Below are 14,164 nucleotides of genomic sequence, written 5' to 3'. Positions count from 1 at the left end.
AGTTTGGGGTTTTTTTTGAGATCAGTTTATGCGTACAAAGTGGCTTTTAAATGGCTGTTTTAGTGGCATATGTATTTCATAAATGGGCTGAGCCAAAGGGAAGCACAGAACAATGTAAAGACTCTAAAGGAGCTACAGGAAAGACCGAGGGAAAATAATTACTTTATGGCAACCTTCACTTGAATGGTGTTTTATTAAAAAAAAGAAGGATTGCAACCCTAGATTGTTATGTAGTGCAGACATGACTCTTCCACAGTGGAGATTCAAGACAAGGGTTTGCTTGGTGGCTAGAGGCAAGCGGGATAACCCATGGGATGCTGGTTTGGGGCTTGGTATGGGATGTTTGCCATTACATTGGTAAGGCAGAAATACACACCCCAGCTGTTAATTTTTTTTTTCCTTATCATTCACTATGACACCATTGTGAGGATCTCTTGGCACAAGTGTTTTATCTTACAGTTTTCAAAAGTGAGGCCAAAATGTGTCTTTCAAAAGTTAAGGCCAAAATGTGCCTTAAGCCTTCTTGACCTGAATGGTGCTGGCGTCAGTGAAGGAGTGATGGTGTTGACCCCGTCCCCTCGCCTGGGGGACCCTGGCTGCCTCACCTACCTTTGCTCTAGGACCTCTCCTGCTTTTTAAAGCGATGCTACAAATCTCTCATGCTTTCCACCGCCAGCCTATTTACAGGACAGTGCCAGGGCTGGCGGGTCTTCCCTCCGCAGAGCATGGCCTGCTTGGTATGGGCATCTGCGCTGAGCTGCTTGCACACCTCATGGCTCTCCCTGTTACAGTATATAAGGCTGTCACAGTATGTGAGGCTGGAGGAAGGCAGGTTTCTTGCAGTCTTTCCCTCCTTTTGTGCCTGCACAAGAAGAACTACAATCCTTCTCGTTTATATTCAATGTATATTTAGCCCTAGATATCTGAAGCTTCTCCCTGCCAATTTATTTTTATTTTAGCCTGTAAACATAAGCAGACACCTTAGGGACTGATTTTTGGCAGTTGCTTTCAAGTGTCTGTATATCTGACCTAGAAAGTAAGAAGTGTTTTTCAGTGTGTGCCAGTTACAAAGTCAGAATGGTCTGTATTAATTAGAATCATCTGCAATCCTTTTAGCATGTGAGCCTGAGCCTGTGGCATCATTAAGGATTTTCATGCTTTCATTCCTGAAGGATGGATAGAGTTCAGTCCTCCAGATCTTTGATTATTTTTCTCATTAGCAAGCATCTCCATGCTATAAATTAAAGGAGAAGGAAAGATTGCCATTCCCAGGGTGCTTCATAAAATGCCTTGGAAACCTGAGCCCCAGCTGCATCCAGAATAAAATGATATTAATGTACAAAGCCCCACTTAACCATTTAGGTTATCAGCCCAGCTGTAGTTACTTCTCTCTAGTTATTTCCAGGCATATCATGCATGTATTTGGTCGAACAATCAAATGATTTTAGGGACTAAAACACTAATCCTCTTAAAAAAAAACAACTTACGTGCTAATGCCAGCTTCGCTTAAACAGTTCTCTTGCACAGAAATTCATCTTGATTTAATTAAATTGTGTGAGATCACCTCCTATGTTAAATTGTTTAACATAAACTGGTACAGTTTGAACATGTAGATGTTTTCTCCTTCACTAGCCTATTACAAAAGATTCCCATTCACAATTTTATGTTTAATTTGAAAAAATAAAACAAGGCTCTGAGTAGCTATTTTAGTAACTAATTTTTAAGGAATTTTCTTCAAATGTGTGAAATTGGAATTGCTGCCACTGGAAAGATATTGATAAAAATCCACATAATTTTTTTTTCTTTTTTTCAGAAAACAACCTAAGCGTTCTATATTAAATTTTTCATAAGTAGAACATTTTGGTTTGCTTTTGAAACTGATTTTGATTCAGAAATTTTACTTACTTTAATAATTCAAAATCAGAATGTAATTTCTGAACTGGTGTGTTAAAAGTTAGATAATTGGGTCATGAAAACTTTTGACATTTTGACTGTTGATGTGAAAAATGTTTGATAACTCTCATACAATGAGGTCTTGTTTCAACCTAGTTATAGCAAAAATCTCAGCCCTTTCTCAAATGATTTGCTGTTTGTAGCACAAAATAAATTGCATAGAGGAAAGGAAGCACCAACTCTTCTTCCAGCCAGTAGTTACGGGATTTTAGCACTAGAGCAAAAATGAAAATTTGCTGAAGTCTTTCACTTCTTCTTCAGCTGAATAATATCAGACCTAGAAATTGTAAATTCCAGCCTTTGTGTTACCTTTGACTCCTCTGAAAGGCTACGGATTGTCTTTCCTAGATTTGACTAATAAATGTAACTTTGTCTTTTACGAGAACTGGGTCTCTTTAGTTTGGAGAAGAGGAGACTAAGGGGGGACCTTATTAATGTTTATAAATATATAAAGGGTGAGTGCCATGGGGATGGAGCCAGGCTCTTCTCGGTGGCAAACAATGATAGGACAAGGGGTAATGGGATCAAGCTGGAACACAAGAGGTTCCACTTAAATTTGAGAAGAAACTTCTTCTCAGTGAGGGTGACAGAGCACTGGAACAGGCTGCCCAGGGAAGTGGTGGAGTCTCCTTCTCTGGAGACATTCAAAACCCGCCTGGACATGTTCCTGTGCGACCTCACCTAGGTGTTCCTGCTCCAGCAGGGGGATTGGACTAGATGATCTTTTGAGGTCCCTTCCAATCCCAAACATACTGTGATACTGTGATACTGTGATACTGTGATTGTATCCAAAGCCTTGAAGTTTATGAGAAAACTTCTCTTGTATGAACTCTGGATCTAAGTGTCCTAATGTACTACAGTTCCTTTAAAGCATCTGCAGGAGCTGATAACATGTAAAACTTCTCCTACCAAGTTCTTTCTTTACATTTGTGATCATTTCAGTTCTATTTTGTCACTCTTGGTATAAAAACCAAGATAAAAATATCATTTTACAAAACCAATTTTCAGGGTTTGCTACAAGAACAAAACAACTTGTGCCTTCCCCCTCCTGAACATGCTTTTTGTTACTGCACTTTCAAAATGACTGTTCATACTCTCCAGCATTTACAGTAAATCTGTGTCAGTCCATAGGCTCAGCAGAAGCTTCTATTTGACCTTCTGTCCTCGCAGATCCAGCCTGCTACTGACAGTGACCCTCCTGGTAAACCAGCATGAATTTGCAGACCAAGATTTCTGTAGCTATAGCATATAAATTGTGAGAATGACAAGGTTCATTACATTGCCAGGAGACTGCATTCTGTAATGCAGACCTGAATCAAAGGACAGACTTTAAATATACCAAATAAGTTCAACAGATTGGATACATTTAACTGCAGATCTCATTAGTGGAATTCTGTGAAAATGGGAATCAACAAGGTGTTGGTCCTGCGATATGTCCTTAAAATTAAAGGCATGCCAGAGTTGTTCATTCTGATTTAAAAGTCAAGTGGATTTTGACCGTTATTAAATACATTCAGCAGCATAGCCTTGATTTTAAAAATAATTTTGAAATATACTTGTTTTAAAATTATTTGTCTGTGTTTTTTTATAAATATACCTTAAAAAAAAGAAAAAGAAAAAGTATTTTAACTCATGCCCTTTTGAGAAGGGCTGTTATGGTTGCCAGGCAGCTGAAAGATAGCGCTCTGCTCTCAGGGAGGTCAGAGTTGCTCTTTTTATTGGTGAAAACTGGAAGTCAGAGGTGTCAGCCTGCTTGGAAGTGTAAATGCAAGCCCAAGTATCTGGCTGTGCTCCAAGAGTGGTGCCAAACTCCTTGTTAGCTGAATGTATTATGGCATTTGTATTTTATGATTAGCAGCCCAGCTCCAAACACAAGGATGCATGGTAAGTCATGGCATTCTGCTCTACGAGCATAAGTGAGCGTCTTGTTGAGAGGCACAAATCCTCCCTAGCAGCTGATATCCATCTTTCTCATAATGTGCTTCAGAAAACAAGCAGCACAAGGAAGGTATTTTCTTTTTGCCAATCCCTTCAAAGTGGAACAGATCTGCAAAACAGAGCACAGATGGCAGCAGAATAGTGGCTTAAATGCAAAGCATCTACTGAGGAAAGTGGTACTTTTCCATCTCTGAGTAGTAGCTTTGAATCTTCTTTTCTTGATGTATTTTGTTTTGGAGACACACTTTAAATGTACGACAAATATCAGAAAGTGAAAATTATAGTGGAGAAAAATCAAGATTATAACAATCTAGAATGAAAGGCATAAAAACAAACAGTTTATCCAGACACATATATGTTTTTAAACATCTGCAGTAATTTCTCACAAACAGTTTCTTAGTTCAGATTTTCTAATTAACACCAAATAGGAGCTTTGGAGAAACTTAACAACATAGGTAGAATTCTTTAAAATTTTATAACTAAATAACTATGCAACATTAAATTATTCTGCCCTTTTTTCAGACATTAAAGGAAGTCTAGATACATGATACATGATTACATACTGAAATTTCAAATAATACTGGATTGTAATTTCGTGACAATATTTGGTGTGGCATTGAAAAAATGCATTCAAAAAACATCTTAAGTGTTGTATTCTACTGGTGATTTTAAAGTAGGTCTCATATCTCACAGTTGTTGAATCCAGTATTTTTAAGGAGATGAAAAGGGGAGCACAGAATCACACACCCAAGAATGACTGAAGTGGAAAGGCACTTCTGGAGATTATCTGGTCCATCCCCCACTGCTCAGAGCAGAGTCACCCTAAGCAGGTTTCTCAGGCTATGTCCAGTTGGGTTTTGAGTTTCTGAGGGGACAGAGACTTCACAAACTCCCTGGTGAACCTCTTCCAGTGTTTGACTACCCTCACAGTAAAGATATTTTTTCTTATGTTTAAGTGGAATTTCCTTTTCTCAGTTAGTGTCCATTGTATCTTGTGTTGTCAACTGGGCACCACCAAGAAAAGTCTGGCTTCACCTTCTTTACTTACCCTCCCAAATCACCCACCCAGGTAAGTTGGGCTGTCTCCAAAAATTATTTGTGGATAACCACATCTAAAACCACGTCACAGTTGGAGTTCAAGCTGGGTGCTCTGAACTGATTGCATGGAGCAATCTCCTGTCATTATGTTCATGAGCAGAGAGCCCATGGTGACATGTTTCATTGCTGGAGCACTTTGCTTAGGTGCCTGAAGATGATGTAAATACTCACTGCGATGTCAAGACTGCCTGCTACCACAGATAGGGAAAATGAAACTAGTCACATTCACATCATTTTAGAAGCATTACTCTGGTAAGCAAAGGTGCTTTGAGGATTTGATTTGTAGTATCAGGGAAGCAGTCAGAACTAAGTTGTCAGCATGTTGCACACTGGTTGAATGAAAAGTGTTGGACTGGGGCACTTACCAGGGCCAAGTTGTACTGCAATATGACCATGATTCCAGATATTAAATATCATTTTATGACGGTGATTTAGTAAGAATATGTATTGGTGCTAATGCCTCACATGTTTCATATACTATCCCTGAGGCCAGAATCAAAGTTGCTTAATTTAGCTGAGAAGTTCGCGTGGATTCCAGACGGTTTCAGATGACAGACTCCATGCTTCATTAATGCATTCCGAGGTTAGGAACTCTCCAAAAGAGTTCAAATTTTTTTTTAAATTTATTTTTATTTTATTTATTTTAGTCTTTTGCGCATTCATAATCTACATAATTGACATTATGCAATCAGAATAAAATCTTCTGGAAGATTCCACAGGTCATCGTAACAGATGGCGGAGTGCCTGGTTTTCCACGGTAGTAATAATACAGAAAAGAGAATGTTTCTGTTCAAATTCCTTTCACCTCCCAGCTAAAATTTTGCAATGGTCTCTGTCCTCTTAAAACTGTGCTCTGAGGATCTCCCTAATGCTTTGAACAAGAATTCAGAATACAAAAGCGTAACAAGTTGCTTTACTATCCAATCCTTTAATAAACGAATGACAACTGGGTCTCTTCCTTCTATTTATTTCTTTCTACAGGTTATTCCCCTACTGATGGGGGGAAAAAGAAGATGCATTGTATCAAAATTATCTGGTACTTTTTCAGTACTAAGAGCCAAAACAGCACCCACGTTAATACTGTCCTAAATTCAAGAAGAAAATAGATTATTGACATCACAGTATAGAGCAAATCGGGAATACTAAAATATGACTATCTAAAGGAAGAGAGTCAAAGCAGATCAGTGTAAAGAGAGGTTATAACACTTGTACCTTGCCTACTTAGTGCAAGATCTAAAAGCCCTCATTCCCTTCATGCTGCTTTAGAACAATTTGTTATTTGATAATAGTTACAGCTTTTTATCCTGCAATCAGCCAAGGGCAGCGGTTGTGCACCAGACTTGTAAAAGAAAGATTGATAGCAGGGCTATTGTTTGTCACTGTGTGGGAGACTTATATAGCAACCAGCTTTGAAACAATGTTGGGTAGTTCTGATTAAAATAGTGTCTGTGCTGTCTGGGTGGTGGGAATGGTCTGATCTGGCTTAGTCCTGACCAGGCTGCTTATGCTGGGTGTGTTTCCAGGGCCCCTTCCCATGCCCTGTGTCCCTGCAGGAGGATGCTCAGCTCTGATGGTCTGCAAGAGCTTTGTGGAAAGCACAAGTGAGCACTGCTTTCCCCCGCTTGGTCTAATGCTTGTCTCCTTTCCCAATAAAAATGTTAAGGTAAAAAGTTTTGTACCTGTTCTCCATAGATCTGTGCCAAAATCCATTTAATCCATTTAGAGGGACATTCACGAACTTGTGCTCTGAAAAGGTCCGGAGTGGGAGCACCTCTGCCTGAGTGCTGACCTACTGATCAAGCAGTTCTCTGGCCCATGCATTTGGCTTTGGGCTCTGTAACGTTACTCCCTCCAACCCTGTCTTTTAGTGACTGGAAGTCTCAAAGCTAATTTCAGTTTTCTTTTATGAAGAAGGAGGGAAGGAGGGAAAGAAGGGAAGGGAAGGAAAAAAAAGGAAAGAAAGGAAAGGAAAGGAAAGGAAAGGAAAGGAAAGGAAAGGAAAGGAAAGGAAAGGAAAGGAAAGGAAAGGAAAGGAAAGGAAAGGAAAGGAAAGGAAAGGAAAGGAAAGGAAAGGAAAGGAAAGGAAAGGAAAGGAAAGGAAGGGAAAGGAAGGGAAAGGAAGGGAAAGGAAGGGAAAGGAAGGGAAAGGAAAGGAAAGGAAAGGAAAGGAAAGGAAAGGAAAGGAAAGGAAAGGAAAGGAAAGGAAAGGAAAGGAAAGGAAAGGAAAGGAAAGGAAAGGAAAGGAAAGGAAAGGAAAGGAAAGGAAAGGAAAGGAAAGGAAAGGAAAGGAAAGGAAAGGAAAGGAAAGGAAAGGAAAGGAAAGGAAAGGAAAGGAAAGGAAGAAACAACGGCACCTAATCCTTTTCTTCATGAAGAAATCTCTGGAGAAAGAACTCACGTGCCAGATTTGAATAGGATTGGCACTGCTTTTTCACTGAGATCTAATGGCATTTCACAATCCCCCCTGAGAACTGTCCACAGGAGAACAAGCATAATGGTGATGCTCATCCAAATGGTCAAGGAATGTCATATGCTATGTCTGCTCATAACAAACAGATTAGCTTTAATTTCCTGGTCTGGATGACAGCACAGGCTATTCAACATTGTCTTTTGGGTTGCTAATCCTCAAAGAATCTTTTTCTGTGTCATTGCCATGGAAACTGGCTAAATTGCAGGTCCAGATTACATCTTTACTGTTCACTCACTTTCATTTTGATCTGCAGACATTCTTCAGGTGCCAGGAAGAGGAAAAGGAGAAATCAGTATTGTTTCTTGAAACATCTAGTCACTCCCTGTGTACTCCAGCCGCTCTTCTGTGAGCACAGCCACTTGCATTTTGTGTCTCCTAGGGCAAGAGACTTAGAACCAGAAGATCTGCTACCTGCAGCCTCATCTTCTGCAGTAACATTGCCCAGCCAAGCTTGACAAGACAACACAGCAGATTTCTTCCTTATCTATTTTTCAAGACATTGCAAGTGGTAACACAACAATGCAAAGAGAACAATTACCATTTGGAGCACAAATCTAGGAAATGTTTTGCAGATGCACTAAACCAGTTGAAAACAGTTGTAATCAGGAGTCAAAGAGAGTTGCTATAAAAAGTATGCATCAATATCAAGACTGGTGAAGACTCTATGTTAGAATCTAGATAATTAAATACTCAAGGCAAGAACATGTCTCCACTACATGTAGGGTCTGCATGTAACAAATGATGGTCTGAACCATAGATGTTGCTGTTCTCATGTTTTGGGGATTTGAGTTTTGTCTTGAGCATGGGAGATCTCTAAATTTATTTTGTTTAGGTATTCAGCTGAGTACAAGGTGAAAGTGCCCTCTCTTGTAACTTGGTCTGGATTCTTGGAGGTCGAGTGTAGGGGCTGTACCTCTTTAGACACCTGTTGGAAGCTCTTGCTTTCATCAGATGATAATAGAGATGATAATAGAGTTCTTTCTGATGGAATAGTCTTTATCCCTTGAGAAATTTTGTAGGTTTGAAAGTGGATGTGGGGCGGGGGGTGGGGCAGAAAACTGAAATGGGTTATGTATGTTTTCTTGTCAGTGTTTGGAAAACCTGGATATGCATGTATAAATAGCCCCTAGGCATCTATTAGATTAGAAACTGGCATTTACACAGCAAGTCCTAATATATGCTGCTGATCTTGGTGACATTATAAGAATCATTTTCACAAAGATACCATTTTTAATGGAGTATCTATAACGCATTGTTCACTGATGCCTTTGCTTTACATCACACATTCAGATCCTTATGTCTACTTTCCTTTCCACTGTACTTGAGCTACAGTCAAGTTACAAGGAAAAAATCAGCATTGGTGAGGCCACACCTGGAGTATTGTGTTCAGTTCTGGGCTCCTCAGTTCAGGAAAGACATTGAAGTGCTGGAGTGGGTCCAGAAAAGAGCAACAAGACTGGTGAAGGGACTTGAACATAAGACCTATGGGGAGAGGCTGAGGGAGCTGGGGTTGTTTAGCCTAGAGAAGAGGAGGCTTAGAGGTGACCTCATCACTCTCTGTAACTACCTGAAGGGAAGCTATAGCCAGGTGGGGATTGCTCTCTTCTCCCAGGCAGTTAGCAATAGGACAAGGGGACATGGGCTTAAACTCTGCCAGGGGAAATTTAGGCTGGGTATTAGAAAGAAATTATTTACAGTGAGAGTGATCAGGCATTGGAATGGCCTGCCCAGGGAGGTGGTGGACTCACCGTCCCTGGAGGTTTTTAAACTGAGACTGGACATGGCACTTAGTGCCATGATCTAGTAAACGGACTGGAGTTGGACCAAGGGTTGGACTTGATGATCTCTGAGGTCTTTTCCAACCCAGTCGATTCTGTGATTCTGTGATTCTGTGATCTGTTCTTTATTACTCTAGTGTTTTGTCTCTGACCCTTTTGTAATGCAGTTTCATTTTGGAGAATTCTTTCTGTATCAGTGTAAAGTCTTTCATGCCAATACACATCACTAGGGATCATAAGAAGTTTAGGGGAATAAGTGCCTTTTTGTTGCATGGAAAAGCACTTTTGCATTGCAATTCTTCAGTCTTTTTGTACATACAGGGTGTTGAGATTGATTCTGTTTCACTCTGACATGAGAGGGTGCACCCCATGCCCTTGTCTGTCTCTCCAGAGAATGAGTTAATGTTGGTAATAGAATGGGTGAGTTATACTAAGTGCAGGAGGTAGCATAATTATATGGCTTTAGGAGATCTATTTTAACCTAATTCAATAACTTGTTGGTTTATATGAGTGATTCATTGGCAGAGGTTGCTATTGTTGCAGAAAGGCTGGTGTAAATTGAGCATGGCTGGTTTTGGCTGAGTCTGGTAATATCATGTTCTCTGTATCCTCAAAACTTGTAGTCAGGAGAAATGAGAGGAGTTTTTAATTTTGAGGACTATCATTATCCAGTGTGTCTACATGACTTGCTTGCTTTAATGAAGGAATGCTCTCCTTTGCTTCAGCCTCTGCTAGTGAAAACAATGCATAATCTAGAGTTCATACTACAGGAAAAGGTGTTCAGGAGCCAAACTTGATTCCTGATTCTGTCACGGATTCTGGCAGTTTTCTTGCATATGAGATCTCTGGAGGTGTTTAAAAGGCATTTAGATGAGGTTCTTAGGGACGTGGTTTAGTGCTAGAGTTAGGTTATTGTTGGACTCGATGATCCTGATGGTCTTTTCTAACTGGAATGATTCTATGAGATGTATTTTCCCAAAGGAGGAAAAATAAAGTAAAATAAAGTGCCAGGGAACGAGTGGGCACTTTTGATATTGTTGGCCTCAATATGTCAATTTTTGTCTTTTTAAATTGGAGGAATGTAAGTATTTCACAGGACTTCAGAAAGGCCCTGTGAGTGTTTGCAAAGTGTTTTAGAGATGGTAGCATGGCAAGTTGCACTACAAAGCAAGGAACATCACTTCAGACCACACCTCTGGAGCATTTGGATGTTTGGCAACATTGCCCCATGACAGCAGTCCATTAAGAGACTGTCACAGATCTGATTTTCCCAGATGTTTCATTCCCCCCTTCCCCAGAAATTTTATCTGGAGGAAAAGAAGAAGAATTTGTTTATTTGTCCAAGAAGCCCTCAGAATACATCAGAGCTCGTGTCATTGTGCCCTTTGTTGGCATAGGCACTATGTGATGTTCGTGCCCAGAGCACTGATTACAGGATGGGTGACCATCAGTCTCAGGAGTGTGTGAAGGGCTCGACTCTTCAGTGGAGTTCATGGCAAATGCTCAGTCTGCCTTATTATAAAAACATGATGACAATAAATTGTGCCTGCACATTTTACTGATTATTGTGAATGCATCGACCATAGTTAAAGAGTTAGAAATCTTTCAGAAAAAGAAAAAAATGTTTCATTAACCAGTATCTGAAAGGAAACACAGCTTCTTCCCTTTGTTTACCAATAATATGTAATTTGAATAAGTTGCCTGCCCTGTCACAGTTTGACATACAAACCTTGTTTGACATACTATGGCTGTCCCTTGCACTTGGAGGTTGAATGTACTACATAGAGCATGTAACTAATGAGATGGGGTTTTGTTCATCCTTTCAGTTAATTCTGTGTGTTCTTTTTCCCCCCCTCCCTTTGTGCTGCACGGCTGATTACCACCCTAGGACCTTGCAATGGGACACAGACCCCTCAGTGCTGCAGCTCCAGTCTGACTCTGAACTTGGGTATATGTCAGCTCTTTTTGTTATTTGTTTATCATTTATTTGCAAGAATTATGTTGAAAATGCTTCCCAGTTGAGCTGGTTTTATATGATTTCCTTTGCTTTGTTGACTCAAAAAGACCATAATTTAAGTTTCCTTTTATTTAGTTTCATCAATAAGAAGCTTCAGCAAAGCCATCTTTGTGGAAAAACAAAACAAACCCAAAAACTATTTAGAGAAGCTTGTGAAAAGATAAGCTGCTATTTCTGTTGCCTGAAACACAATACAAATAACAATTTCATTACAGATGAAATGTTATTATTGTGGCACTTAAATGTGCATGTACAGTTACATTGTTCTTGTTTGTACCTATTGATTCAGACTTTTCTCTCTGAATCATTTGCAAGGTACTTTTTCTCCTCCTTCCTGCCTGCAATAGTTACGCTGTTTCCACATGCAGTAACCATTTCCCCTTTTTCCTTAGGAGCTGTGTATGTGCTTCTAATTGTGCACTTAGATATGATCATAGTCCAAGAAGAATTGCTGTCTTAGTTGAGTTCAGGCTAATCAAGCATTTTAAAAATTATTCTAGAGCTAAAATTAGTATTATTTGGTTTGGGATTGAACTACTCTACCCCAAGCATCTAAAAAAATTAGTTAATTTAAATAATTTAGAAATACCTACCTGCAGAGATATTTAGGATAAACTGTTTCTTTAAAAAAGGATACATAGCAGTCCCTCAAGTTCTTGAGAACTTGAGTTGTAGGCAAAACCAAATCTCTATGTTGAAGAAATTGCTCTGCCTTTGAACTTATGGCCTTACCTGTCTGGGTCTCCAGGCAAGTGTCTTATGCTTTTACTAGTCCACATGAAATTCATTCACCATTCTATAAGAAAAACAACCATTTCCCTTTGACTCCTCATTGACAGTGCTCCCAGCTGCAGTTAGGGATGTTAGGGCTGTTCACCAGGAAAGATCAGGAGGAGTGGAAAGTCTCCAGAGAGCTTTCTAAACAGGGTTTATCCACATCCAGAACTGTTAAGAATGTTTGTAATTTCCACCTGAGTGTGGCTTCAAATAGATCCAGCTTCTACAATTTTACCTGGACCATGCCAAAAAGGTAGAGTTTTTTGGTTTAATGTACAGAAGTTTTAGAAATCTCAGCTATCCTTTCCCAGGAGTTTGGATTAAAAGATGAGCACTGCTGGGAGCAGAGTTCCTCAAATAGCTGTGCAAGGCAAGTTCCTTTGTTTGACTTGAGAAAAGATAGCTCTGTGTATAGCCCCAAGACTTTGATCTTTTATGAGCAGTCAGTGCAAACACAGAAAAGAAGCACACCAAAGAGTAAATCCACAGGTATGCTCTGTAATGGAAGTCCTGCTGCTTTTGAAAGAAAACTGTCTTCAAAACCAAGGCAGAGTCAGAGAGAGGACCAGAATTTCCTCTGGTGCCATGAGACTAGGTAAAAAACAAACAAAAAACCCCATGAAAACCAAACCACAATTTAAAAAAAAAAGTTCTGCAGTCAGCAATTGAATTCTGTGTGTAGCGAAACACTTCTAGCACAGACATCTTTCTTGTGGCACCTACAGACAGGGAAATAAATTTTAATGCATGAGCTTTAGTCACTGTCCTCCTGCTGGCATCCCATAAGCAGTTTTGAAAGGAATCCTTCAAAGCTTTTGTGGTCTCTAAGATGAATATTCAGCGAACTGTAAATTATAAGAATTATGTGAGCACCTCAGATGAAAAATGGGAATGGGAAAGCAATAGGCAGCTTAGTGCTGCCCTAAAAAGAACTAGAGACTAGAACATTACAGTCCATATTTAGTAGAGTCCAGACACTGAAAGGATGCTCCAGTTGTCCCTAAGGGCTTTGGGTCAAGGGCTAGGCCAGCTTTTAGTTACATGAGAACCATGACAGGTTGCTTAATAGGGACAAAAAGAACTAAAGGGCCATGATCCTCCCTGTTTTCACCAGTACTTACCAGGATATGGGTGACACTAGATGTTTGTACAAGCATCAGCAATTCCTGAATTAGAAAAGTTTTAAGTGAAAAATTCCGCACATTCTCTCAGCACAAGGCTCTGGGATGGTTAGCAGTCTACAAAGAGGTTAACTCAACTACCAGTTGTACCCAGCTCTCCATTTGAATCAATGTTCCCCATCCTCAGCAGCTGAGGAGTTATGGCATGACCTCATGGTGGAACTGTTGTTAGAATTAGGTGAGGTTCTAATTAGTCTGGATTAGACACATAATTAGAGATTTTACTTAACCAAGACCACAGTCAAGAAGCTCTTTCAATGCAGAAGGCTTAAGAATCTCAGTAAATGGAACCAGCAGCCTGGGGCAACAGGGAACTGGTTACACAGGGAAGCCTAACTGACCAAGTAGGCAACAGAGATTGCACATCTGGTGCTGAAAGAGGGAAAAGCAATTGAGATTTTGCTGGGGTGAGATATTTATTAAAGCTTGAATTCACACAAACCCTCAGTTAAAGAAGCTACAAAAATGTAATGCTGCTAAAACTTCAATTAGCTGAAGTATATCACAAACTGCAGAAGTTCTTCTGTCCCTGGTAATGGCACAGAAGTTTTTCTGAAGGATTTTCAGACAGTCATAGCTTTAGTTCATATTGCCAAAGTCACAAATGGTTGTAAGGAGGAAGACTTGTTTATTTTTCCTTTTTGAAAAGGAAAAAGACTCAGAGCTGTAACAACTATTTTCCTGCTCTAGTGGTTTGTTATATGATAGGGCTAATTCCTACCAATTACCTGATGAATCTAATTGCATTAAGCTTAATAACAACTCAGCTGGTAAGACAGATTAGAAAAATATATAGCTGATGTAGTATGAACCACATGAAGAGTTCAGTAGGTGTCATCCAGTGATAACAATTTCCTTTTGAGACTCCCATTTCCTTTCAGACATCAATCTTAATTGAATACCTAAACCTCTGTAAATTAATTAGATCAAAACCCCTCTGACCTCTGTTCTT

General features: G+C 39.7%; 1 protein-coding gene across 6 annotated transcripts in view; it reads left to right on the top strand.

Moving 5' to 3' along the window:
* DYNC1I1 (dynein cytoplasmic 1 intermediate chain 1) overlaps positions 1 to 14,164 on the top strand; it is a 191,371-nt gene that overhangs the window by 28,068 nt on the left and 149,139 nt on the right. For 3 of the 6 annotated variants that reach the window (XM_082043896.1, XM_082043897.1, XM_082043895.1), the window contains exon 5: positions 11,126 to 11,185. The exons of the other annotated variants lie outside the window; for them this stretch is intronic. In XM_082043896.1, the coding sequence (XP_081900022.1) occupies positions 11,126 to 11,185 (60 nt within the window). The remainder of the gene's footprint in view (positions 1 to 11,125; positions 11,186 to 14,164) is intronic. 6 annotated transcript variants of the gene reach the window in all.

Source organism: Streptopelia decaocto, assembly GCF_964273445.1.
Source record: "Streptopelia decaocto genome assembly, chromosome: 2".
Taxonomy (NCBI): Eukaryota; Metazoa; Chordata; class Aves; order Columbiformes; family Columbidae; genus Streptopelia; species Streptopelia decaocto.
The sequence above is the reverse complement of the archived record's forward strand: the minus strand, read 5'-3'. Positions and strand labels throughout refer to the sequence as shown.